This window comes from Sus scrofa, chromosome 2 (assembly GCF_000003025.6).
Source record: "Sus scrofa isolate TJ Tabasco breed Duroc chromosome 2, Sscrofa11.1, whole genome shotgun sequence".
Lineage (NCBI taxonomy): Eukaryota > Metazoa > Chordata > Mammalia > Artiodactyla > Suidae > Sus > Sus scrofa.
The window spans coordinates 28,584,486-28,609,470 of record NC_010444.4 but is presented as its reverse complement, the minus strand read 5'-3'; the positions used below and the strand labels follow the sequence as shown (position 1 = coordinate 28,609,470).

The following is a 24,985-nucleotide window of genomic DNA, read 5'->3' as shown; positions in this document are numbered from 1 at the left end:
TGTCCACCTAACCTCACACTTTCAGCAAATGGCTTGGTCTTCTGTTTCAGAAAGAAAGGAAGCCAGCACGCAGAACTCACTCAGCTTTCATGACCTAACCACTTTAGGTGACATCTGCACCCAGCCTGCTCCGTCTTCCCTTCTGTGCCTCCATGGGAATGTCCCTCCTCCTATCCTGGCCAGGATCTTTATCACAGCTCTGTGTCCCATCCCCTTCTGTTCCTCACTTTCCGTCTTCCCTTTTCTTTTATGATTCAACCTCCCCCGCTCAGCTGCGTCCACAGCAGTATTTAAACATGCTCACGTCTTTCCCATCTTAATAATGCACATACTCAGACCTCTCTGGATCACACACCACCCCTTGCTCTCAAACTCTTAACCACTTCGCAGTAACATTTTTAAAGAGTTGTCTATGCCTTCCATCTCTATTTCTTCTTCAAAACTGTACCCCTGCCATCCCACAGGAGTTATGCCCCAACACTGCACTAAGGGTCCTAGTTAATGTCTCCAATGACCTCAGGGGGAGAAACCCAATCTTCACCCCCTTAGCCCCTTAGCAGTGTTCACCCTTGTCCTCATTCTCCTCTTGAAACTGTCCCCATGACACCATTCCCTCCTGAATTTGGCCCCATCTCTCTTATAACCCTATCCCATCTAATTCTCCACAGGAACCTATGGGGGGGGGGGGGACTATTCCTATCCCTGTTCTGGAGAGAAAGAATGGAAACCTAGAGATGGTAAATGCATTTCTCAAAGTGGCACAGTTAATTGGCAGATCTAGGAGAAGAACCCAGACCCCTGACACCGGAATCAGTGATCTGAACCTCCACGTGACGTTATTTTCTAGACTCAAAGGGTTTGAAGGCTGCTGATTATTAAAATACTTGATTCTTTCTTTCCCTACAAAGTGAAGGTTAGCATGTAAGTAAGCAGCAGACTCTTTTGCAAGAGCATTTTGCCCATTCATAGGCTGAGCTTGTTCAGAATAAACACAGTCAGAGCTCAGAGGAACACGCGACCACATCGGAGGATCCCTTCACCTTTGGAAACCCAAAAGGATGGGTTGGAAAGAGACTTAAATTCTGGTTTAGGTTCTGCAGTTAATTATCTGTGTGACCCTGGATGCTATTTACCGTCTCTGGGCCTCAATTACCTCAGAAGGAATGATAAGATCTGCCTCACAGGATCTTTGTGAAGCTCAACTGATATCATACAATGCAAGATCTTTGACAAATGGAACACACCACTCAAATGCAAAGCGAAGCAGCAGGAAAGATAAACTTAGGGAACCTTCAGTAATTCTAGAGTAATGAAGTCCCCCTGCGCCCATCCTGCTGGAGACATCTGGAGCGAGGAGAGGATCTCAAATTCTTATCCACAGAGCAAACTAGCCTTGGTCATGGTCATGTGGTAACATTAGCCACATGTTCTCTGGCCAGCTGCCCCCTACTTCCCCAAATCCAGGTATTTCTGTGTTTCCCTCTCTCATTAGAGATGGAGCCATCCCCTTGAGAGTCAGCTAGGAGTAGCTGGGGAACAGGCCTCTCTCATAGAGGAATGGGATTTTATTAGAGAAGCTCTAAAACCAGAGAGAGGAACAGAGGGCTGAGGTGAGACTGGGGAAGGGAAAGGTTTGAGGCCATACACACTGCACCAGCAGGCAGCTGGTACTATTTGCAGAGCACATGTTAATAATAACAAGAGCCAACAGTTATTGAGCACCAGGGATTCTTCTAAGTGCTTTGCATAAGAATCCCCTACACAGGGAACTAATCACTTGTGATGGAACATGATGGAGGATAATGTGAGAAAAAGAATGTGTATATAGGAGTTCCTGTCGTGGCACAGTGGTTAACAAATCTGACTAGGAACTATGAGGTTGTGGGTTCGATCCCTGGCCTTGCTCAGTGCGTTAAGGATCCGGAGTTGCTGTGAACTGTGGTGCAGTTTGCAGATGAGGCTCAGATCCCGCGTTGCTGTGGCTCTGGCGTAGACTGGCAGTTCAGCTCTGATTAGACCCCTAGCCTGGGAACCTCCATATGCCGCAAGTGCAGTGCTAAAAGGACAAAAAGACAAAAAAAAAAAAAAAAAAAGAATGTGTATATATACACGCACAACTGGGTCACTTTGCTCTACAGTAGAAATTGACAGAATACCGTCAATAAATTGTAATGGAAAAAATAAAAATCACAAAAGATAAAGAATCCCCTACAGTTAGTACCATTATTACCCTCATTGTTAGATGGGGAAACAGGCTTGGGGAGGCCTTTGCCTTATTTGCCATGATTCCACTCCAGCATCTCCTCCAGAACTTGCACTTGTAATCATCACCAGCCACAAGAACAAGAATAAGGACCTTCCCATTTCCCAGAGTTTCTCATCCTTACAGGACTCCTTCCTCACAAAACTTCCCAAGCATATCAGAAATGCTGCAAACCTTCACCACTTGTGCTTCTGAAACCGACAACACCTCTGACTTGAACCTAGCCAGAACCCAGATTGGGACTTGAACCCATGTGCCGGGATTTGAACACAGCAAGAAGGCAGACTTGAAACCACGGGGTGTTTTTAATGAGAATCACTCACTGGGTGTCTGGACTCACTGAGGTTCAAGTTCTTTGTGTCTCAGGGCATAGGCATTCAGTAAGAGACACGGTGATAGGCAAGAAATAGATTTATTAAGATAGGACGTTTGTGAGAGATGCAAGCTGGCAGGCAAAGAAGCTCTGCCCCAAGGAGTAGGTGGGCTACAGTTTTGTAATCCAAGGAAAGTGGGAGTGGGAACAGACTGCCCTCTTCCTCACGCTTCGAGTAGATGTCAAGCTTACATCACTAGCCCCTCCTTCATACTGGGTAAGAGAGTGTTTGACCCTGTAAAGTCAAATCAGGGCTGTCACAGCCTTAATCAAATCAGCAAAAGGGTGGTAACACATGCTAAAATATGTTGAACTGTTTCAGGTTTCCGGATAATGGAATGTCATCCTTCCCTTAAATTTCAGTCCTTGGTCCTAAGGATCACTATCTTGCTGAACGTGAATGCAGGCCACATTTTATCTTTCACTTAATGACCCGAGGCATATCTCGTGCTTTTATTTATGGCTTTATAGTTAAAAGAGGCTGCTTTGTGCTGATGACTTTCTTGAGTGATTAATTGACAGTGTTCTCCCTAAGTTCCCGAGGTTTCCCTCTCTATCTGTGGTCCCCTACTGGGACTTCCACAACTACCTGCGTAACTATCCTACTCCATCCCTATCACTTCCTTGGCTGAGAACAGCAGGACTAAGAGAAAGAACTAAAGAAGCAGGCAATAACTGCAGTATATTGCTTTTAGTAATTTTTCCTTGTCACCCTTCTTCCCAAGGTGGCTCCTTAACTATTTTATTCTTGTACCTCTTACCCTACAGTTTCTACCTTTAAGCAATTAAGTAACATGGTCACAGGCACAGGGGGAGGAAGCGTGACAGAGGATCTATACCACCTGACCAACCAGCAGGCTCTGAACCCTCCTGTCAGCCTAAATGCACAGCGGAAGGTTTGGCACACATATTTCACCAATGCCAACCCGGCTTTCACCTTAAGCCACAGAGTGGACCCTTCTTTTAAAATAAATGCTCCGGGCTAATGGAAGCATGAAATTCAATTCCTAATGGAAAGCGAGGGAGAAGCAAGTATGTTTTCTGTGATTGTGAGTTATTTTAAAAGGACACACACTCTAAGATGAATACCTTCCCCAAATCGGTTTATTGAAGAAGTTCAATAAAATGTTTTACCTCCGAAGCACATGAGCAAATAGAATGAATCGTTGCCATCCCACCAAATGAATGGGCTGAGTTCCTCCCTGTTATTACTGCTGTAGTCCTGGCAGCCATCTGTTTACTTTCCCATAACTCTGCTTTGCTATGTTTTATCACACTGTCATAACATTTAGCAGGTGTGTTATTTAATTCCAGAGTTTTCAGAGGATTTGGGGGGATCTGGAAGGGAGGAAGGAGACTCTGCAGCACTAGCTACAACCACTTCCAAAATCCTCAAAAACAAGAAAATTGTTTTGGCGAGCCAAGCTAAAGAGACAGGTCTTCACATCTTCTAGAGCAACGCAAACCCATCCCATGCCTTGACTCGACTCAAAGTCAGTTTCCTCCACAGGGCACCTTGGCAAACCAGCCAGGGAATGGGTGCCTCTTACCTCCTGCTACTGGGCTGAAAATGAACAAGGCAGCACATTTCCACTGCGGCAGGAGGGGCTGAATTAAGTTCTCTTACAAAATACGGCTATAGAGGATCAAAATACCGGCTGCTTCATAGCACCTGTGGAATGTGCCCAGGAATAAACCAGGACTTTCCTGCCCCTAGCCAGGCACCATCATCACCACCAGCACTGCAGTTACTGCCCTTGTGGCACCATACATTTCCACAGCCCCATGGAGTTTATAACAGACTTCACATATTAGCAGAGGTGGCACAGGGGCTTTTTCTCCCAGTGTTCCTTTCTTCTGCACCCACTTCTCTCTGGCTATGTTCCAGTGCCCCCAGCAGGTAAAGCTGTGAGACCTTCTTAGCATCCTCACACTTCCCTTGTCCTGGGGAAAGAGCCCAGATGCTGGAGTTCAATGGTCCTACTTTGAAATAACTACAGCAGGCTGTGAACATCTCCTGTCAGCCTAAATGCCCAGCTGAGGGTTCGGCACACATATTTCACCAATGCCAACCTGGTGAAAATGAGACTCAAGTACAAGCTCTAAATAGATCTAAAGCCTATGTTTGGGGAGTTCCTCTTGTGGCTCAGTAGTAACAAACTCGAATAGTATCCATGAGGATCTGGGTTTGATCCCTGGCCTCGTTCAGTGGGTTAAGGATCCGGCGTTGCCGTGAGCTGTGGTGTAGGTGGCAGATGCAGCTCAGATCCCACACTGCTGTGGCTGTGGTGTAGGCTGGCAGCTACAGCTCTGATTAGACCCCTAGCCTCCATATCCCAGGCTAGGGGTCTAATGGGTGTGGCCCTCAAAAAAAAAAAAAAAAGAAAAGGGGGAAAAAAAAAGAAATTAAGCCTATGTTGCCAGGAATAACATTCAAAATTATATCCTAGAGAGAGTCCTCTGAAGACACCTCTGCCATGGCCACTATCCCCAGACATCTCTGGATGCTGACATAGTGTCACTGTCATGGCTTCCACCTCAAGAGGGCATAGGTCCACTACCTTGGCCAGAATGGACTTTGCACAGTCTCTACCTCAACACAACAGGAGATGCGGATCCGTAGCCTGCGGCAGTTGCATTCACAAAGCCTAGGTCCTGCACCAGCATCTTAGCTGCAAAGGAGGCTGGTAGAACATGTATCTGGCATTTTCAGCTTCTGGATGTGTGTGTTCAGGGAAGAGGAGTTTCCTACAGTCATAAGAAACGTGCTCAGTTGCTGACATCCAAAAAGAATGACTGATATTCACTAACGAATGAAACCATCCAGTATCTGATGTGTTGTCTGTCACCCTTATACCTTATCTTACCCAAGTCTGTACTGAGCACAGTATTGTAAAGACATTCACAGCCACCCCCACGTGCTCGCAACACCCCATAAAACTTCCCACCTGTACCACCTACCTGTCCCCACACCCCCGTCTCTTTATTCTTCTCCCCAAGAAGCCAATGCCTATCTGATAAACAAATCTATGCTAAATGTTGATGACTGAAAATGAGTTAGCGTCTGATTCTTTCCAGAATCTTCTTCCTATTTTCCCCAGGAGATTTCACAGAGGCCACAAAGATTCAGCCCAAAGGGATTTAAAGCAGCTATGAAATTTACCTTGCAGAGGTTCTGGTCAGCAAGGAGGTCTTTTGACTGAGGCAACCTGTCTTCAATAAGCAACCTGGTATAAACCAATATCACCCACTCCCGAACAACCCCGACCCTTAGACCCACAAGCTTACGTTTGATCTCACCCAGTCTTCCCCCCAAACCTCACGTGATCTTCAGGGTCAGTATAATTATCTTCCTTTGATAAATGAGATCCCCAGAAAGGCTTAATGAAATTCCTAAGGCAAAATCTGGTAAACAGGACAGCTGAGACTGGACCCAGATTTCTTGACGCCTGTCAGGTGCTTTTCACTTTCTAGGATTCCTGGCCGCCCTTCTCCAGGTCTCAAATAACCGCAGGGCTGTGAGTGAATAAGGGACCAAAGGAACCAAGAGGCAGCCCTGGGAGGCAGGAGAGGCTGGCGGAGGAGATGAAACAGCCCCAGGATGATTCCCTCTCTAGAGCGCATCCTGTTTGCTTTGATTTGACTCTGAGTGTTTTCAGATGGGTTCTGATTCCAAAATATTTATATTCACCAGGAGGACTAAATATAATGGCTTCCTTTTGTCTCAAAAATTGCAAAAATTAGAGGATATGCAACAACCACAGACGGAATCCAGGAGCTGAAGTGGGGAGGGGGAAGGGGGACCAAATCTGCAAAACCAGTGTGAGCCTTTTTAGCCGCAGTGATGGGGAAAGTGTGCCGCTGTCTCTGAGCTCCATGATTAAAGCAACTGCAAATTAGTTTCTGCAAAGGTCTTTCCCCTTAAATTGAAAAGCACCGTGTAATGGAATTTCATAGACACTGCTTTGCAAATGACTTCATACCTCACTCTGTTCAGAGCTGAGAGGTGGCCACATGCTGTGAATTGTAAGAGGCTGAGGCTCTCCTGGGGCTGCTGAACTTGTCTTCAACATCTAGATGCTCACAGATTACTCACCCTGTCCTCTAACCAGGGAAGGGAATTAGTGAACTTAGAGAACTGGGGTCACTGCTACATGATTAGTAGTCTTCCCCTCCCCCAAGCCAGGCGATTTACCTACAAACTGTGCTTTCTACCACCGTAGGGCCTGCTGGCTGCAAACAGGTTGCCCAAGTACATTCATTTTACGTTAAAGTCTTTGGAAGGCTATGCGGTTTCTGGACACTAATGCGATTTCCAGAGGAAATGATTAAGTCAGGCTGACAAAGACATACTGAATGCCACACCGTTTTCACCAACCATCTTAGCTTTCTTGGGGGCACCTTTCAAGAACATAGGAATCATATTTCCTAATTGTCAGCAGCTTTACAGTGAATCAAACAGGTTGCATTTCAGTGTCAAGCCTGACTGACTAACATTTCCAGACAGCCCAAATCTCTGATGCATTCATGCAAGAAAAAGGTATTAGCACCTACTATGTGTCAGGCACCATGCTAGGTGCCTGGGATAAAACTGTGAGCAAGGCTGTCAGTCACGGCCCTTGTAGTGATTATAATCAAATCACAGAGACAGGATGAATTCAAATATTCCAGTGAATGTAAAACTGCAACTCTGACCATGCGATACTGTGGGCGGTGCCGAGAGAGCCCAGGAAAGGGGATTGGACCTGGTCAAGGCATCTGGAAGACATCCCTGAAAGAGTGACCATTCAGATGAGAACTAAAAAGTCAGGAGGAGTTAGTCAAGAGAAAAGAAAAGGGAAACCCTCAAGGCAGGGGGCACAGCACAGGCAAAGCTCAACAAGGTCAGGGGCTTGGCAAGAACTGGAAAAGAAGACGAGTAAACATTAAGCTTAGTGAGTGAGGGAGCGTGGCACCAAAGGAGCCTCAAAAAGGGGAGACCGTGCAGGGCTTTGCAGGACCTGCAGAGGAGTTTTGTCATTTGAAATGCAAATTGGATGCCCTGGAAAAGTTGTAATGGGAAGGAAGGCCATTAGAAAATGTCTCTCTGGCTACAGCACGTTGGCTATACTAGAGGGGATGGAGAGGCCAACAGGTGTTTGCCAAAAACCCATCATGGAAAGTAGGTGTTCAGCGTCTCATCTGCCCTGGCAGTGACTCGACTCACCCATAACTACAAGGGCAATGGCACAGCCAACTCAGCATTTCAAGGCAAGTCTCCAACCCCCAAGCTCTTTCCACTACAGCATTATCTGGTAGCACAGTTTAAGGTGTGATATTGTCACCTGGGCAGTAAGTTGGTAAACCAGGCGGCACGTCCCTTCACCTCTCTGGGAAACTACCCATTGACATAGACAACACACTGAAAACAATCAGCATTAAGGTGCCAAGTTCAATGATGGGTCATCAGCACACAGCTAGTGATCTCTTCCCAACTGTATTATTTATATATCCTCTGCCTAAGAGAGAAGTTCAAGTGTATGCTCTTTAAAATGATTTAATTAAACATTTTAACCTCCAGTCACTGTCTATTCAGTGATTCTCAACAACGGGCAACTGTCTCCCTTCCTTGAGGACATCTGGCAACCTGTGGAGGCATCTTTTTTTGTCACATGGGGAGGATGTTGGATTGGCATCTAATGAGTAGAGGCCAGAGATGCCGCTAAACATCCTACGACACACAGAACAGTTCTCCACAAGAAAGAATTACATTACCAAGCCCCAATGTCAATAGCCTGGCTATTGAGAAAGCTGGTCTATAGGGGCAGAGAGCCACAAGGTGGGTTCTTTTTTTTTTAAATAATTAAAAAAAATTTTTTTATAGTATAGTTGCCTTCCAATGTTCTGTCAATTCAGACTCAGTTTATTTTGCTTCTCCATTCTGAAGTTCCAGCTCATCTCCATGGTTGTAGGTATGGACTTGGGTGGTGTAGATGGCCCTGAGTAATCCTGAGAAGGGGCTATCATCCTTATAGCCCCACCTATTTGTCACACATGGGACAAAGGGCCATTCTACAAAGGGTTTCTGTACACATTTCATCCAGAGTCTCCATATGTTAACATTTGACCATGTGTCAGTTATCTGCTGCTGAAGTCTGGGATTTCCTGATCTAACTCAGGTCCCAATGGCTCTTCACAAGGTGGATTCTTGAGTGACTGCACAGACAGAACACCACACACACGCGCGCACGCGCGTACGCCCACGCAAACACGCACGCACGCACGCACGCACGCCCACACACACCCCCACACACACACACACTGACCTGCGTTAGACAGTGATTTAAACAAGAAATAATCTGTTGTTGCGTTAAGTCACTGAGATCTGGAGTGAATTCATTATAGCAGCCAGCACTATCTACTTTAACAAATACAACCCACAAAAGTGAGTCTTTCTAGGAGGACAAGTGCACCCTAGCCACAGAGCCATATGACCCGACAGGTACTGGGAAGGTTTCTGGAATAAAGGAGTGAAGGACAGGGCATGCCCGGTCCGATCTTGTAACCCATGAGGCCTCACAATGCCACAGGGGTGGCGAAGTGAAGAGCACAGTGGATCCTTCATTGCTCTCTCACCCCTAATGACCAGAGGTGGTGCCTTTGCAGAGAAACTCTTAGCACCTCAGTGGAGAAACACAGCAGGAAGCCCTATGGTAGCCTTTCTCATCTTCCTCTTTCCTGGCTCTTTTCTTGTGAGACACAGACGAGCTGACAAGAGTCAGCAAGGTCCATGTAGTGTATGGTCTGGTCGTGCTGTGACTAATAAGATGATTGGTTGTATATATCCTCTTTATGGTTGTTCATTATATCACCCTAACATAAAGTAATTTAATTTCAGTGGGATAATTAGGGTATTTCTAATCTAAGTGATAGTCTGAATGAAATGAGATTCTCAGAGGGAGATTTGTGTATCAGGAGAATGGTGACCTCCGGCCCCAATTTTCACACAATGTATTAATCTGACAGCCCGACTTCCCAGGCATAGTGTATCCGTACATTTCTGAGCCTGTGGGTTATAGAACACACCCGCAAATTAGATTACTCTATTTATAATGAGATTTCTGTGGGCTCAAGGAGGTAGATCATAATATTTTAACTGAGGCCTTCAGACTGATGGGCAAACTGTATGTTAACATAGACCCCGGGACACAAACGTGCTCAGGAGCATGTGAGGTGCATGGTCCGTGTCTCAGAGATGCAACTCAGCAGGAGAGAGAAAGGCAGAGCTCCATGAGGCACCTGCCTGACTGGGACAGCTCAGAACCACCCCAGTAGAGCAAACCTCGTGTTGGGAGAGCCACAGCAAGAATGTCCCCCCACCTGTCCCTTGAGGAAGATGTAACAAGAGTCTGCTCAGGGTCCAGGAGGGAGACGTGGAAAGAGGAGGCAGTAGAGACTGGCGGGGTCAGATCAGCATTCTGAGCACAGAGGCAGCTGAAAGACCTACCACCTGCTCTCCGTCCCCCAAACACACCCCCAGGGGCAGACCTCTGTCCTCCCGGCTCCAAACCTTACCATTAGAGTCATGCTTTTATACCAGTCATTAGAGGAAGGATGCCGGCGCTTATGAAAATCTGCCACTGAAAGAAAACACCTCCTGTTTTTCGTTTGTTCATTGGGCATGCGCTTAGAGCAAGCACTAGTCAGACTTACAACAGATTAAGGCCTTCTTTCCAGGCTATATGCATCCTTCTGGTTTTGTTGTTCAAGACTCCTTGGTAAATTCCTTTAAATGCCCTTTAGAATTTAATCTGAGAGGGGGAAAAAAAATCTGTTTTTCTGGAAGAAATAAGAGTTTTCTTTTATCAGATACCGAGAACTATGTAGCTCACTTGTTCTCCTTGTTTCTTTGGATGCCAGGAAGCTCAGAGGTTAAAGTCACACACAACTGCAGCACTGGATTGGTGTTTTAGATCTTCTTTCTTTTTATTTTCTATTTTTCTTATTTTTCTATCTCTGGTGAAAAAGACGTAAGTCTTCTTATGGGTCAAGGTATTTCACTATTTCAAGTTTGACTTGGAAAGGGGTATATTATTAAAATATATACATTAAAATATTTAAAAATAAACAAATATAGAACCATAACTTACAAAAGCCCACTGTTAAAAATTCTTTAGGTTTTTTTTTTTTTTTTGCGGGGGTTGGGGGGGCAGTTTCCACCCTGTGGCACATGGCCAGGGATCAGATCCAAGCCGCAGCTGCAACCTACACTGTAGCTGTAGCAATGCTGAATCCTTTAACCTACTGTGCTAGGTGGGGATCCAACCTGAGTCCTGGTGCTGCAGAGACACCCTTATCCTACTGCACCACAACGGGAACTCCAAAAATTCTTTAGTATTTATTAAGTACATACCAACAGGTAAATAACCTTGGCTGAGAAAGTGACATGGGCCCTTTTCTAAGCACTTTGAAAACAGCCACCAAGGTAAGTACTATCATCTCCACTCTAGCAAGGGTGGAACAGAAGGGCTAGGTAGGCAGCCTAAGGTTAAGGGGCAGAACCAGGATCAACGCCTGGGCAGTCAGCACCAATAGCTGGCCTCTTGACTGTTGTTTCTCGGCTTGTGTAGTGTGCTTGCTGGGCATCAGTAAACGGAGGGTGCACATACCGGATGCCTCTGCCAGGCTGCCTCATATCCTCCCATGACCCCTTCTGAATTCTAGTCATTGCTACTGCTACCAGCATGCTTGTGCTCAGGTGTGACCTGGCAGCACCCTGCCTAGACAGCGGGGGAGTCTCACTTTCTGCCCTGGGGTGTCTCTGCCCAGCCTCAGGGGAGACTGCAGGAATCTGCTTGGTGACTCTGACACTTGCTCACACTTGGAAGAAAGAGGGAGCTGACACCCCTCAGGGCAAACCCTGACCCGTGAGGATGGAGCCAGGAGATGCTCCTTTTCCTGTCCTGAGGGCCGAGCATCCCGAGCCCATTCTGGGATCCCAGGGAATCCAACTGCTGCCACCCACACGGCTGAGCCGCTCAATAACACTGGGCTGGCCTTTCTTCCAGTTCACCACCTGGATCCTCACTCTTCCTCCTTGGGATCCATTTCTCAAACTACCTGTATGCAAGAGCCCGTCTTAGCTCCGCTTTGCAGAGAAAACAAGCCTAAGACACTACAGTTCTTAGCTTGAGGAGTCCAGATTAGGGTGGCACCTTATTAGAAAAGGCAAAGCGCTGGAGTTCCCATCATGGCTCAGAGGAAACTAATCTGACTAGCATCCATGAGGACAGAGGTTTGATCCCTGGCCTCGATCAGTAAGTTAAGGATCCGGCGTTGCCATGAGCTGTGGTGTAGGTCGCAGACGCGGCTCGGATCCCGTGTTGCTGTGAGCTGCAGTATAGGGCAGTGGCTACAGCTCTGATTCAACCCCTAGCCTGAGAATTTCCATATGCTGGGGGTACGGCTGTAAAAAGACCAAAAAAAAAAAAAAAAAAAAAAAAAAAAAGCAAGAAAGAAAGAAAGAAAAAGAAAAGGCAAAGGTCAGTAACAACACACTAACGATCCATGACGAAGCAGCTAGACAAGTGACTCGAACTGTAAAAACACAAGAGCACAAAGAAAAGTGGAACAAGCAGGGAACTACAATAAAGTTACATCAGAACACAGCCACATGTCCATTTACATGTGGTCTATGGCTGCTCCCACTACAACAGCAGAGCCTCGTGTTGCTACAGAGACCCACGGCCCACCAAGCCAAAAATATTTGGTATCTGACTGTTTACTGAAAAGTGTGGACCTCTGATACAGAAAATCCAGGATCCCACAGGAATACAGAGCACGGGCACGCTTCCTGTTGGGGAGAGTGGTCAGAGGTTGAAGAGCAGGAGCAAGGGCACTTCAGGAAGAGGCAACAGCTGAAGCAAAGGCAGAACCGCGACTCCGCATGCCTCAGGCAAGGAACCAGGGTTGTTTACAACCCAGAGAAAGGAGCCCCAAAGGAGCGAGAGCAGATGAGGCTCCAGGCAGAGAGTTCTTGAGTTTTTTTTCTTCGGGGGGATTTTTTTTTTTTTTTTTTTTTTTTTTGCTATTTAGGGCTGCACTCATGGCATATGGAGGTTCCCAGGCTAGGGGTCAAAATGGAGCTACAGCTGCCAGCCTACACCACAGCCACAGCATCACAGGATCCAAGCCTCACCTGCAACCTACACCACAGCTCACTGCAAGCCGGATCCTTAACCCGCTGAGCAAGGCCAGGGATCAAACCCTCAACCTCGGGGTTGCTAGTCAGATTTGTTTCCGCTGTGCCACAACAGGAACTCCCAGAGAGTTCTTTAAAGTCTCTGCTGCTGGGTTACTTCTTTCATTTTCAGGTATTTCCTTCAACAGCCAAATATACGATAACCAAGAGTAACTCCAGAGCCGGCCATGTACCTTGTACTGAAGGGAGTTGATGTGGAGTTCATGACAGTTCCGCTCCTCTGATGAGCGGTGGGACCCCTTCTGTCTTTGCACCTGGGCATTCCTGATATTACAGACCCTGCCCTCCTCGGAGTGGCACGCCTGCCTGCTCTGACACGCCAGCTCAGGCCTCCTGCTTCTCTCTCCACCAAACCAGACGTGGCTGATGTGTCACCATGACGGTGAGCTCTTGCTGGGTGCTCAGATGTGTCTCCCTGCAGACCTGCTTTTTGGTTTCCTGGCACAAAGATGCAGGAACAATCTTGGGAGACTGAGAACCACCCCACAGCCCCAGGGCGTGGTGCTTCCTCGTGCCACTGGGAAAGGAAAAATTCTGGATGATCAGCATGGGCTGAGGATGAGTTATTTTGTTTAGTTCTTTTCAGGACTATGCAGTGAGCAAGGACAAAATACATGCCATGCAGGGTAATCTACTCAGAATACGTAAAAATGACAAAGGTCCTGTCCTGCTCTCAAGAGGCTCACAGCCAAAATGGAGAAATGGACGTGCTTTAGTGATTATTTTGGAATGAACTACAGTTATCTATCAACTGCTGGTATGCAAATACATGCACAAACTACTGAAGGAAGGATACTCCAAAACAGCTTATTCCCCTCGAGAGCTTCAAGAATTCCCTGGCAATACTTATTTATATATACTGTTTGGATGAACCTTTTTTTTTTTTTTTTTTTTTGGATGAACCATTTTTGAATAAGGTAAATTTCAGTCCCAAAAGGACAGGGTTAAACACAGTTTGGAAAACAAACTGGTAATGCCAAGTTGCTGGCATTTAGATACCCATTTCGATTGCTTCCAGTGTGCCTATATAGGCTAAAATGGAAATGTTGAAAACCAACACTGATTTTTTTCCAAAAAGAAAAAATAGCTAACATTTACGAAGCATGTACATTTTGTCAGACACAGTGCTGAGGGCTTCATATGCTTTACCTTATTTAATCTCCACAACAATCCTCTGAGGGAGATTATAGCATTATTCCTTGTCTCCATGTTACAGACGAGACCACTAAGTCTTCAAGAGATGAAGTAACTTGTCCCCCAGCCATCACTGGAGGAGGCAGACGTCACCTGACTGTTCATCCACCCTTAACCATCACACCAACTGTCTCCCCTTACTGGCCAGTCCCCAGTTCCTGCCTGGGACATCTTTTTTCAGCATTCTGGCCCAGAATAGATTTCAGGATAAGTTCCTTCCTTGTGATAAGCAGGGCCTACGATCCCTGACAGCTGTTCCCCGCTCTTCATCATCATCTGAAACAATCAGTAAGCATTAGAGAGTACTTTTCCCTTTACAAAGGTGATAATTAGATAACAAGCTGAGATTAAAGTAATTACAGTTAGACAGCTGGCGAGGCAGCACAGTCATGTTGAAATATTGTTGGTACTTCAGCATCTGGTTCTAATAACAGCATAGGCTAAAGGATTTTACATTAATTACAGAACATAATTTAATATAAACATATTTAATTACAATTGATGAGCGATAAACTGTTCAAGAATGACTTAACCCCTTCCGCGTGTCAAAGTGATGGGAACTTCGGGCAGGCTGTGGCCTCTTCCGCTTTCTTCCCCTCCCCCTCCACGCTCTCCAGGGCTCCCTGGTCCCCTCTCCTGGAGAACCGCCCCCCAGACCCCCCGAGGAAGGAGTGTTCTAGACAAGGGTTTGTTCCTTGATCATCCCATGGGAGTTTGGCACATGTACAGTGCTGCCCACCCATAGAAAGCCAGGGGAATGGAGGCAAGTGTGTGAGCCAGGCTGGGTTGCACTGCTTCCACCTGCCCAGCTGCCTTCCTGACTGTGGCCTACACTGGCAAAACGAGGCTACCTCTCCCTGGCTGGTCTTCCCAGGGTCCTCACACCTTTATGTGGTGCTGGCTTGGCTTCTGACAGTCAGTGAACAGCCTGTTAAACAATCCTCAGATTTCTCAGAAAAAGTATAAGAAGTATTATTTTTTTTGGTCATGATCAGGAAGTCCTGATACCATTGTGGCATTGTAGCCAGGGCATTTTCACAACTTTGGAGTTAGTGTGTAATACCCGGAGACCACTACATGAAACAAGACACTACGCTGGGAGGAATTCTTTCTCACATGCTGCTAACTCCCATCCCCACTCCCAAAACTGGCAGAAGACATTGGATGAAACAGATTATAACAAATCGAGACCATACAGAGACAGTCTTCAGTAGATAAAGGACTCAGCCACCACATCTGCACATTTTTCTAGAAGCCCTGTTTACAAATGGAACACATTCAAAAGTCACCAAAGCCAGGCTGCATGTCTGCATTCTCCCAAGTCATATATTGAAACCCTACCCTTCAGTGGAATGGTGCTACAAGGTAGGGTCTTTGGAAGGTAATCAGGTTTAGGTGAGGTTATGAGAGTGAAGCCTTCAGGATGGGGTTCATGTCTTTACAAGAAATGACAGGAACTAAAGCTGATCTCTCCGCCATGCGAGAGATTGAGGATACAACAAGAAGGCAGCTGTGTGCAAACCAAAGAGAGGGCCTTCCCCAGAACTCAAGCATGCTGGTACCCAGATCTGGGCCTCTCAGCTTCCACAACTGTGAGAAATACATTTCTGTTGTTTAAGCCAGCAGTTTATGGTTCTATTACTGCAGCTCAAATTGACTGAGACACACCACTAGGGCTCAACTGCAATAAAATTGAGTCAACCCAAAGGAATTTCAAGCCTGATCCTTCCTTAAAACGAGTAGCCCTGGAGCAAGTTGGGAAAAATTCACTGTCAAGTTTCCCTAAGTGACAAATGATGGGAAATTACAAATACTGTTTTTACCTCCTGCTGTGTATTTCAAAGTATAAAGCACACATTCTCCTAAAAGCTAAAATGAGTGCTGAAAAAGACAGTTTACTATTCATAAGCAAGCAAGTACAAGCTACGTCTAGAGAAATCACTGACAGGTGCACACAAAGTAAAATTAGTGTGACAATTCAGGACCACAGAGCATCCAAGAGAGAACCAGGCACTCTTAAAGTAAAAGATGTTCTATGCACATCCTTTTGAAGAAAGAAGATATTTAATTTCCCTAACACAACAAATCTGCAATACAAGTGAGAACTATAAGGTACTTCTCACAGACGCACTGTTCCTGCAGAAGTGAGGAAAAGACAGGAAAGGAAAGTAGCCAATAAAGAATTCGTTATTCAAAAAGTTACTACTGTCATCAAAGTCAAAAACCTGTGTGTGTCAAAGGACACTGACAAGAAAGTGAAAAAAGCTACAGAATGGGGAAAAATTTTGCCATCTTCTCCCTTTCCCCGTCATTCTATCCAGTGACATGGGGATCTTTCCTGCAGCTTTGGTTGTATGAGATCTTAGGCCTGCTTTCAGTAGGTATTCAGTGAGAATTGTTTCACATGTAGATACATTTCTGATGTATTTGTGGGAGGGAGTGAGCTCCACATCCCTCTACTCAGCCATCCTGACCTCCCGGAGAAAGTAAATCATATCATGTGATAAGGGTCTAGTATCCAGAATACATAAAGAACTCTTATGACCTAAAAAATAAAAAATAAAAAAATACAAATAACCCAACTGGAAAGAGGGGAAAGGATCTGAATAGATATGTTTCCAAAAACAGATATACCAAAGATCAACAAGCAAATGAAGCAAGTGCTTCCCTGATCAATAGGTCATTAGTGATCAGGGAAATGCAAATCAAAATCAAAGTGAGATACCACTTCATACACGCCAAGATGGCTATATGCAAAAAGATAATAACAAGTGCTGGCAAGGATGTAGAGAAATTGAAACCCTCATATACTCTGGTGGGAATATAAATGGCACAGTCCTTGTGGGAAACTGACGGCTACTCAAAAAAACAAATATAGAGTTACCATATGACTCAAGCAATTCAATTCTAAGTATATACTCAAAGAACTGAAAACACATCCACACAAAAACTTGTATACAAATATTCATAGCACCATCATTCATAATAGCCAAAAAGTGGAAGCAAATGTCCATCATATGATGAATAAATAAACAGAATATGGTATAGCCATACAAGGGAATATTATTCAGCCATAAAAAGAAACAAAGTACTGATACAAGCTACAACATGGACCAACCTTGAAGACATCATGAGACATGAAAGAAGGACACAAAAGGCCACATTTAGTATCATTCCATTTATATGAAATGTCCGGAATTGGCAAATTTATAGAGACAGAAAAGTTGCCAGAGGATGGGAGCAGAGGCAAACTGAGACTGACTATCGACAGACCGGGGGTCCTTTTCGAAGGTGATGGAAATGCTCTGGGAACTAGATGGTTGTGCATGTGCTAAACCCCATCAACTTGTACACTTAAAATGGTCCAAATAATAGACTGCATGTTAGATAAATTTTATCTCAATTTTTTTTAGCATTAATATCTAGGTTTATTAGAAATTCAGGGACTAGAGTAGTAAGCTAAACACCAAGAGAAAGTAGCCAAACAATTACAGATGGGGAGATATTCTACAGCACAATAAGCCTCCTGTAATTAACTAATCAGAGAGACCCCAAAAATGACTGCTGGGAAGAGGGTGACTATTCTAGATTAAAAGAAGCTTTAAATACAAACTAAAACAAGTGTGGCCCTTACTTGGATCCTGATTTGGATATTAGTTGGGATCGTTACTGAGCCTCGAAGGGGAACTCCCCCTTTTTTTGGGGGGGGTCTTTATAGAGTAGCATTCATGTCATATTTAAGTTGCAGCCTAGGGATATCTCAATTTTTTTAAAAGCTACCAACCTAGGAACTGGAACCTAATCCCACTAGAGAAGCTGGGAGCCTGTAAACAGTATGCAGCTCAGATTATCTCCTCCAAGAGGTAAGGAAGGTGGGGTATTCATACATTCATTCCCATCAGAGTGACTGAAGGTTGCCTTTTTAGGGCCACACCCAAGGCATATGGAGGTTCCCAGGCTAGGGGTCCAATCGGAGCTGTAGCTGTTGGCCTACACCACCGCCACAGCAACTCAGGATCCAAGCCCTGTGTGCAACCTACACCACAGCTCATGGCAACGCTGGATGCTTAACCCACTGAGTGAGGCCAGGGATCGAACCCCCATTCTCGTGAATGCTAGTCAGGTTCGCTAACCACTGAGCCACGATAGAAACTCCCAAAGGTTGCCTTTAGAGAATGTTAATTCTGTGAACTTCTGGCCCTGTCTGCAAAAGGGGCTCTGGTGGCCAAAGAAAGTCCTCAGGCAAAAAATTGTTCAAGCTGACAGCTGACAGTCAGACCCTAAAAGGTACAGGCAGGGAGGTTCCAGCAGTGGACCAACAACTGCTACTCTCTAATCAAGCTGTTTTAGGATTAAATAAGAAAGGCTATGTAAAAGGCTTCATAGGGCTAGACATAGAGAAAGCTCTCAAATGTGAGTTGTTTTTACAAAAGACACAATAAGGTTAAATAATTTGATCCAAACTGCACAGTTAATGCAAGGTGGAGCTAGGATTTACACAGATCTCTCTGTGCATCCCAATCTTTCATAGAGAGAATGATATTAATCAAACACTAACCAATCTTGCAAGCCCACCTCAGTTGGCAGTCGTGTCATCATGGCATTCAGAGGCTATAATAAACATCTTTACTCTCTCTCCTCCCCCTTATGTGCCCCCAATGGAGGAAGCAGCTGCTTTTCTCACAAAAAGGCCTTGAGGGCTGATGTTACTGTCTGCTCAAGTTCCAGGGTCTGAATATTATGTTGCTTGTTATGTGGTTGCTTAATTAAGATTCAAAGCCTGCACATTCGCTGACCATTTAGCGCAAAGACCAAGAGAGACAAACACCTGAGACGGCAGGAGCAGCAAGGCAACACCGTCCTCACTCACGTCGCGGTCCTGCTGTTCAGAATCATCTGACTTTCAGTCGGCTCAACAAAGAAGGTACACTAGCAGAAACACTAGAGGAAAATGGGACTCTCTCCCCAGAAGGCCCTACGGGAACTGCCACCCAAGGACGTGCCAGAGGCGAGACGTGAACATGGGGGCTGCAGAGTCCAGGCCTACCTGATCAGGTAGTGGTTGATGATCGTGTCGAAGTAGCTGTAGTACACGGCATTGTTCACGTGGCCATACTGGTCATTGTCCTGCCACCTTGTCTGGATGGGCAAGAAGTACCCATAGGCCTCCTGGTGCCGTCGGCCATCCTCAACTCGCTGGTTCTCTGATGAGGCAGCCAAGGATCGGACATTCCTAGGAAGCAGCCTTGGAACCCAAGAGGTCATAGTTGGTGATTGCTGCCTTGGAGTGTACCTTCAAGAAAAAAAGCAATAGAGGATACAAACGGTCTTCAGAAATCTTCATTTTAGTTTTACAGAAGCAATTGCATTAAGTTTTGGCCATTGGTTTCAAAAGAAAATCACATCCATGCCATAAACCTATTTACTTTTAAAAGGACTCCTAGAGTTCCCTGGTGGCTCAATGTGTTAGGGATCTGGAATTGTTACTGCTGTGACTCAGATTGCTGTTCTGGTGTGGGTTCAATGCTGGCCTGGGAACTTCCACATGACATGGGCACAGCCAAAAAATAAATAAATAAATAAAATTTTTTTTAAAAAATGAGAGTATTCCTGGAGTTCCCATTGTGGCCCAGCAGAAACAAATCCAACTAGTATCCACGAGGATGTGGGTTCCATCCCTGGCCTCGCTCAGTGGGTTAAGGATCGAGCACTGCCATGAGCTGTGGTGTAGGATGCAGGCAGAGCTGATCCTGCGTTGCTGTGGCTGTGGTGTGGCCAGCAGCTATAGCTCCAATTCAACCCTTAGCCTGGGAACCTCCATATGCTGTGGGTGTGGCCCTAAAAAAAAAAAGGAAAATAAATAAATAAATAAATGGACTCTTTATTTGAAAGGTTTTGTCACACACCGACAGAAGCAAGTGAAGCCTTCGTTTGAATTTGACTAGTAGGAATTTAAAGTATATCTGCATGGAGAGAATCTGTTACACAAAGTATTTCAAGGAGGATACTGTTTTTGCCACAAAATCTGTAATACCACTAAGGGCATAAAGATAGAGCTTGGGCAACCAGTATAAAATTAAATGTTTGCCAGAAAATATTATCAACTGAGCCTATCAACTGTAAGGTTTTCTCTTTTAAGTGTATTAATTTTATTTTAGAACAAAGGTAATGTCCTGTGGAAATTGTTTAGATAATGCACAAAGAGGAAAGAAAAAAAAAAAACAACCACCCAATAATACCAGCTATTAATATTATTCCATGTGCATTATTCCAGTCTTATGTTTATATATGTGTATATACATTCTTAAATAGGACCAGACTGCTCATGTTATTTTGTGATCTCTTGTGCTTAACAATACTCTCTAACGTTAAATAAGTATCTAATATGCTTAAATACTCTCTTACATCACTTTACAATGTTGAAAGTGATATATTCCATTATACTGATACACCACAATTGACCAGATATTCTATTGTTGCATATTGAGAATTTTTTTTATTGTTACTTTTCCCAATACAATTTTTTTTCTACTGTACAGCATGGTGACCCAGTTACACATACATGTATACATTCTTTATACTGAGGATTTTGATTCCAAGTTTGTTAATTGGGATTGGAATCTTTGTAAATAAACATTCACACACATCCATGATTATCTTCTTAGGATATATACTTGAAGCAGAACTGCTGAGTCAAAGGGCAAGTGGGTTGTTAAGGATTTTGATACAAATTAATGCCCTCCAGGAAGGTGGTACCAATTTATATCCTCTCCAGCAGTGTATGAGCAGGCCAATTTCCTTGTCAATTTTAAAATGCTTGTCAATTTGCCTGTGTTCTCTCATCTCCATACAAATTTAATGAAATGTGCTAAATGGAAGGATGACTGCTGCTACCAGCTATGGTGGAATAACCGATATCAGAATAACCCCTCGGTCTGGAAACAACTACAGAAGCTAGATAAAACGTAAGGAAGAGCTGTTTGAAGGTGTGAGGAAATAATCAAGGCAGCAGGACTTTACAGGCTGCAACCCCGGGGACAGGGTAACACACTGGCCACTGCTGTTTCTCATCAGGGCATTTGCCAATTCGCCATGTGGAGAATAATGGCTGAAGAGATAACAGCAACCCAGAGCTTGCAGTGGTCTTGCTGTGTTGGAAGAGCTGACAAAAATTGGAAGGCCAACATCCTGGAGAAAGTGAACTGCAGAGAAGTGAGCCTAATAGAGCAAAGTCCCCTCAAGGCCTCTGCTGATTTCTCAAACAGCACACGCTCTGAGAAAACAGAGAAACCATCAGAAGCTACTGGACGTGGCTAAAATCTCAAGAGGAAACAGAAGTCTCACTGCACTGAGGACCCAAAAATGAGATGTCAGGGCTGCCAAGGAAGAGGGCAGAGACCCCAGACTTCCAGTTTCAACCCAAGAAGGGTCACTCCCTTAGAATGAAGATAAACCTTACATTGACCAGCCATGACTGAAGTTATCTACCCCTATATCATCTGTTAGCTAGTAGAAAATGATCATCTCTGAAGGGAAACAACACTATCTAGAGCCTCAACAACATATTATATACAAAGTTCGGCATTCAATCAAAAATATCAGGCCTACCAGGAAAGAGGAACAAAAGAACTTTTAAAAATAAAATATACTGGAGTTCCCATCGTGGCTCAGTGAAAATGAATCTGACCAGGATCCTTGAGAATGCAACTTCGATCCCTGGCTTTGCTCAGTGGGTTAAGGATCCGGTATTGCTGTGAGCTGTGGTGTAGGCTTCAGATGCCACTAGGATCCTGCATTGCTATGGCTGTGGTGTAGGCCAGTGGCTACAGCTCCGATTTGACCCCTAGCCTAGGAGCCTCCATATGCTGCAGGTGTAGCCCTAAAAATAAATACATAAATAAAAATAAATAAAATATAGTCCCACAGACTCAAACAGGTTTAAAAATAACAGTGATTAATATATATCACAGATAAAGGGCTAATATCCATCCCCAACACATAAAGAACTCTAAAATTAAAGGGGGAGAAAGATCAAAAACCTAATAGGTAAATAGGCAAAAGTCACAGACAATTTAAAGGGACCTTTACATATGAAAAGATGGACAACTTCAGTCATAAGAGAAATTATAACTACAAATGGTAACTGTGTTGAGATATCATTTCTCAATGATGGGACTTGGTAAAAACTATGAAGCCGGATAGCACATTCTCTTGACAGAGCCATGAGGAAAGAAGCATTTACACATTGCTGGTGGGAATGTCCCCCACATCTTTATGGGAGGAGAATTTGACAATATCTAACAAAACCACACAAGTGAGTTTAACTTTTGAACTGCATCTGAGAATTTACCTGAAGATATACCTTCGAGAATATAAAAAAGTGTATGGGGAGTTCCCATTGTGGCTCAGTGGGTTAAGAACCCAGAACAGTGTCTGTGAGGATGTGGGTTCAATCCCTGGCCTTGCCCAGTGGGTTAAGCTTCCAGCGTTGCCACAAGCTGCAGCATAGGTCTCAGATGTGGCTTGGATCCTGTGCTGCTGTGGCTGTGGCATAGGCCTGCAGTTGCAGCTCCCATTCGACCTCTACCCTGGGAACTTCTATATGCCACAAGTGTGGCCATGAAGAAAGAGAAGAAGAAGAAGAAGGGAAAGGAAGTATTAAAACAGTATATGAACAAGGCACATCACTATTTGTAACTAGGAAAAATACAGGGAAAAAACATGCATAGAGGAACTGGGTGAATGAACTATGGTATATTTACACAATGGTATATTATGCAGTTACAAATAAAAACTAAAGAAGATGTGATATGGAGTGATTTCCAGGATATTTTTACTGTTAATCAATAAAAGCAAAGTGAAAAAGAACATATATAGTATGATACTTTATGTAAAAAAGAAGAGGAAATAAGATACTAAAAAAATATTTGTTTATATTTACAAAAAGAAACTCAGGAAGGCTGAACCAGAAACTAATAAGGGTGCATTAACATACAGGGGGTGGGGAAGGGAAAGTAACACTCCTCTGTATATAGATTTTTGTGTAATTTTGAGTTTTGAAAGTACGTTAATGCTTTACATACTCACACAAAATGATGATGATAATGAAGATGATGAAGTTAAATTAACAATGACGGCGGGTAAAGAAACCTAAAATGGAATCTAAACAGAAACAAGTGATCCTAACTATAATTCAAATGAATAACATAATCACATTGAAGGGAAAAATAATTGCTTTTGAACATAGAGTTTGATATTATATACCCTCAATATAAAGACAGAAGTTTTTTTTTTTTGTTTTTTTTTTTGTTTGTTTTTTTTTTTGGGCTGCATCTATGGCAAGCAGAAGTTCTGGGGCCAGGGATCCAAACCATGCCACAGTAGTGACAATGCCAGGTCCTTAACCTGCTGAGCCACTAGAGAACTCCCAAAAGTCTTTTAACTAATACTGAGCACTGGTAATTCTGAAAAACTTTTTTTGAGTCTAAACCTAGGCAAGTGAGTAAATATACTGAGGATAATGTGAGCCAGGTTTCTCACTTGGAAAAAGGACTTACAAAGATAGGAAAAAAGACTAAAATGAATCTTCTGTTGTAACACTGATGCTCTGGGAATACTACAATGGAATATTACTCAGCCATTAAAAGGAAAGAAATAATGGCATTTGCAGTAACATGCATGGACCTTGAAATTATCATGATAAGTGAAGTCAGTCAGACAATGAGACACCAACATCAAATGCTATCACTTACAGGTGGAATCTAAAAAAAGGACACGATGAACTTCTTTGCAGAACAGATACTGACTCACAGACTTTGAAAAATATGATTTTCAAATGAGACAGGTTGGGGGTGGAGGGATGCACTGAGGGTTTGGGATGGAAATGCTGTAAAATTTGTGACAATTTGGTACACCTATAAATGTAATAAAATTCACTAAGTAATTTTAAAAAAATACGAACTTCCTGATTAGAGACAGAGATCCCTAGACAGGCTGAGTCTAGACACAATGGCACTCCAGTAGAAAATGAACCCATTTAGTGTCCATATCTTAGTTTCTAAATATCTATCTCCACAAAAAGGAACCAGGGTTCCATAAAGAAACAACTGCCAATGCTGGGGCAGATAAAGTAAAAGATGGTCCTGGAATATCTCATTGTGACAGGAAGGAAAGACATGTCCAAAGAACGATGGGCATGTCAAAGGTTCATGGGAGCCTGCTTGAGTGGGTTCCCAAGGGCCAAATCTGAAAAAATTGAGCATTAAATTTAAAAATGAGATCAGTAAATTATAACTTTTTGAATTAAATAAGAATTCTTATCTACCAAATTAATAAATGTCAGTAGAGGAAAAGTTATCCCTTACTTAAATATGCCAAGAACTAAATGTAGAAAGGATAATGGAGTTAGAAAACTATCATTTTGCAAATATCATAGTAATAATTGATTTAGCCAAAAATAATTGATGGATGCTAAAATATGCCAGGTACAAGTTTGGTGAAGAGCAGATTATTTGCATTTTCCCCAAAGTATTTCCCCACAAATTATTTATTCATTACACATTAACAAACTTTATGGTGGGTCATAGGGGTAAGACATCTCCTTATCCAAGTTATCAAATTTAATATCACTAATAATGACTCAAATGAACATCACATGCCTCCTGATTTGATGCACTGAGAAGGACAGAATATTACTTTTTGTGTTATTTCTGCCAACAATGCAATACCTGAATCTAATAATGATGAAACAGATAAACCAAAATTAAAGAAAATTCTACAAAGTGTTCTGTACTTTTTAAAAATATCAAGATCATGAAAGACAAATAGACAGAAGAACTGCTTCAATTAAAGGAGACTAAATAGCCATGAGGACTAAATGCAATGCATGACCCTAGATTACATATTAGACTGGGAA

General features: G+C 43.8%; 1 protein-coding gene across 11 annotated transcripts in view; it reads right to left on the bottom strand.

The window, feature by feature from the left end:
- Positions 1–24,985, bottom strand: part of LOC100737821 — a 331,448-nt gene that overhangs the window by 218,954 nt on the left and 87,509 nt on the right. For all 11 annotated transcript variants that reach the window (XM_021083217.1, XM_021083218.1, XM_021083219.1 and 8 more), the window contains one exon: positions 19,118–19,363. In XM_021083217.1, coding sequence (XP_020938876.1) covers positions 19,118–19,335 — 218 coding nt within the window. In that variant the 5' untranslated portion in view covers positions 19,336–19,363. The remainder of the gene's footprint in view (positions 1–19,117; positions 19,364–24,985) is intronic.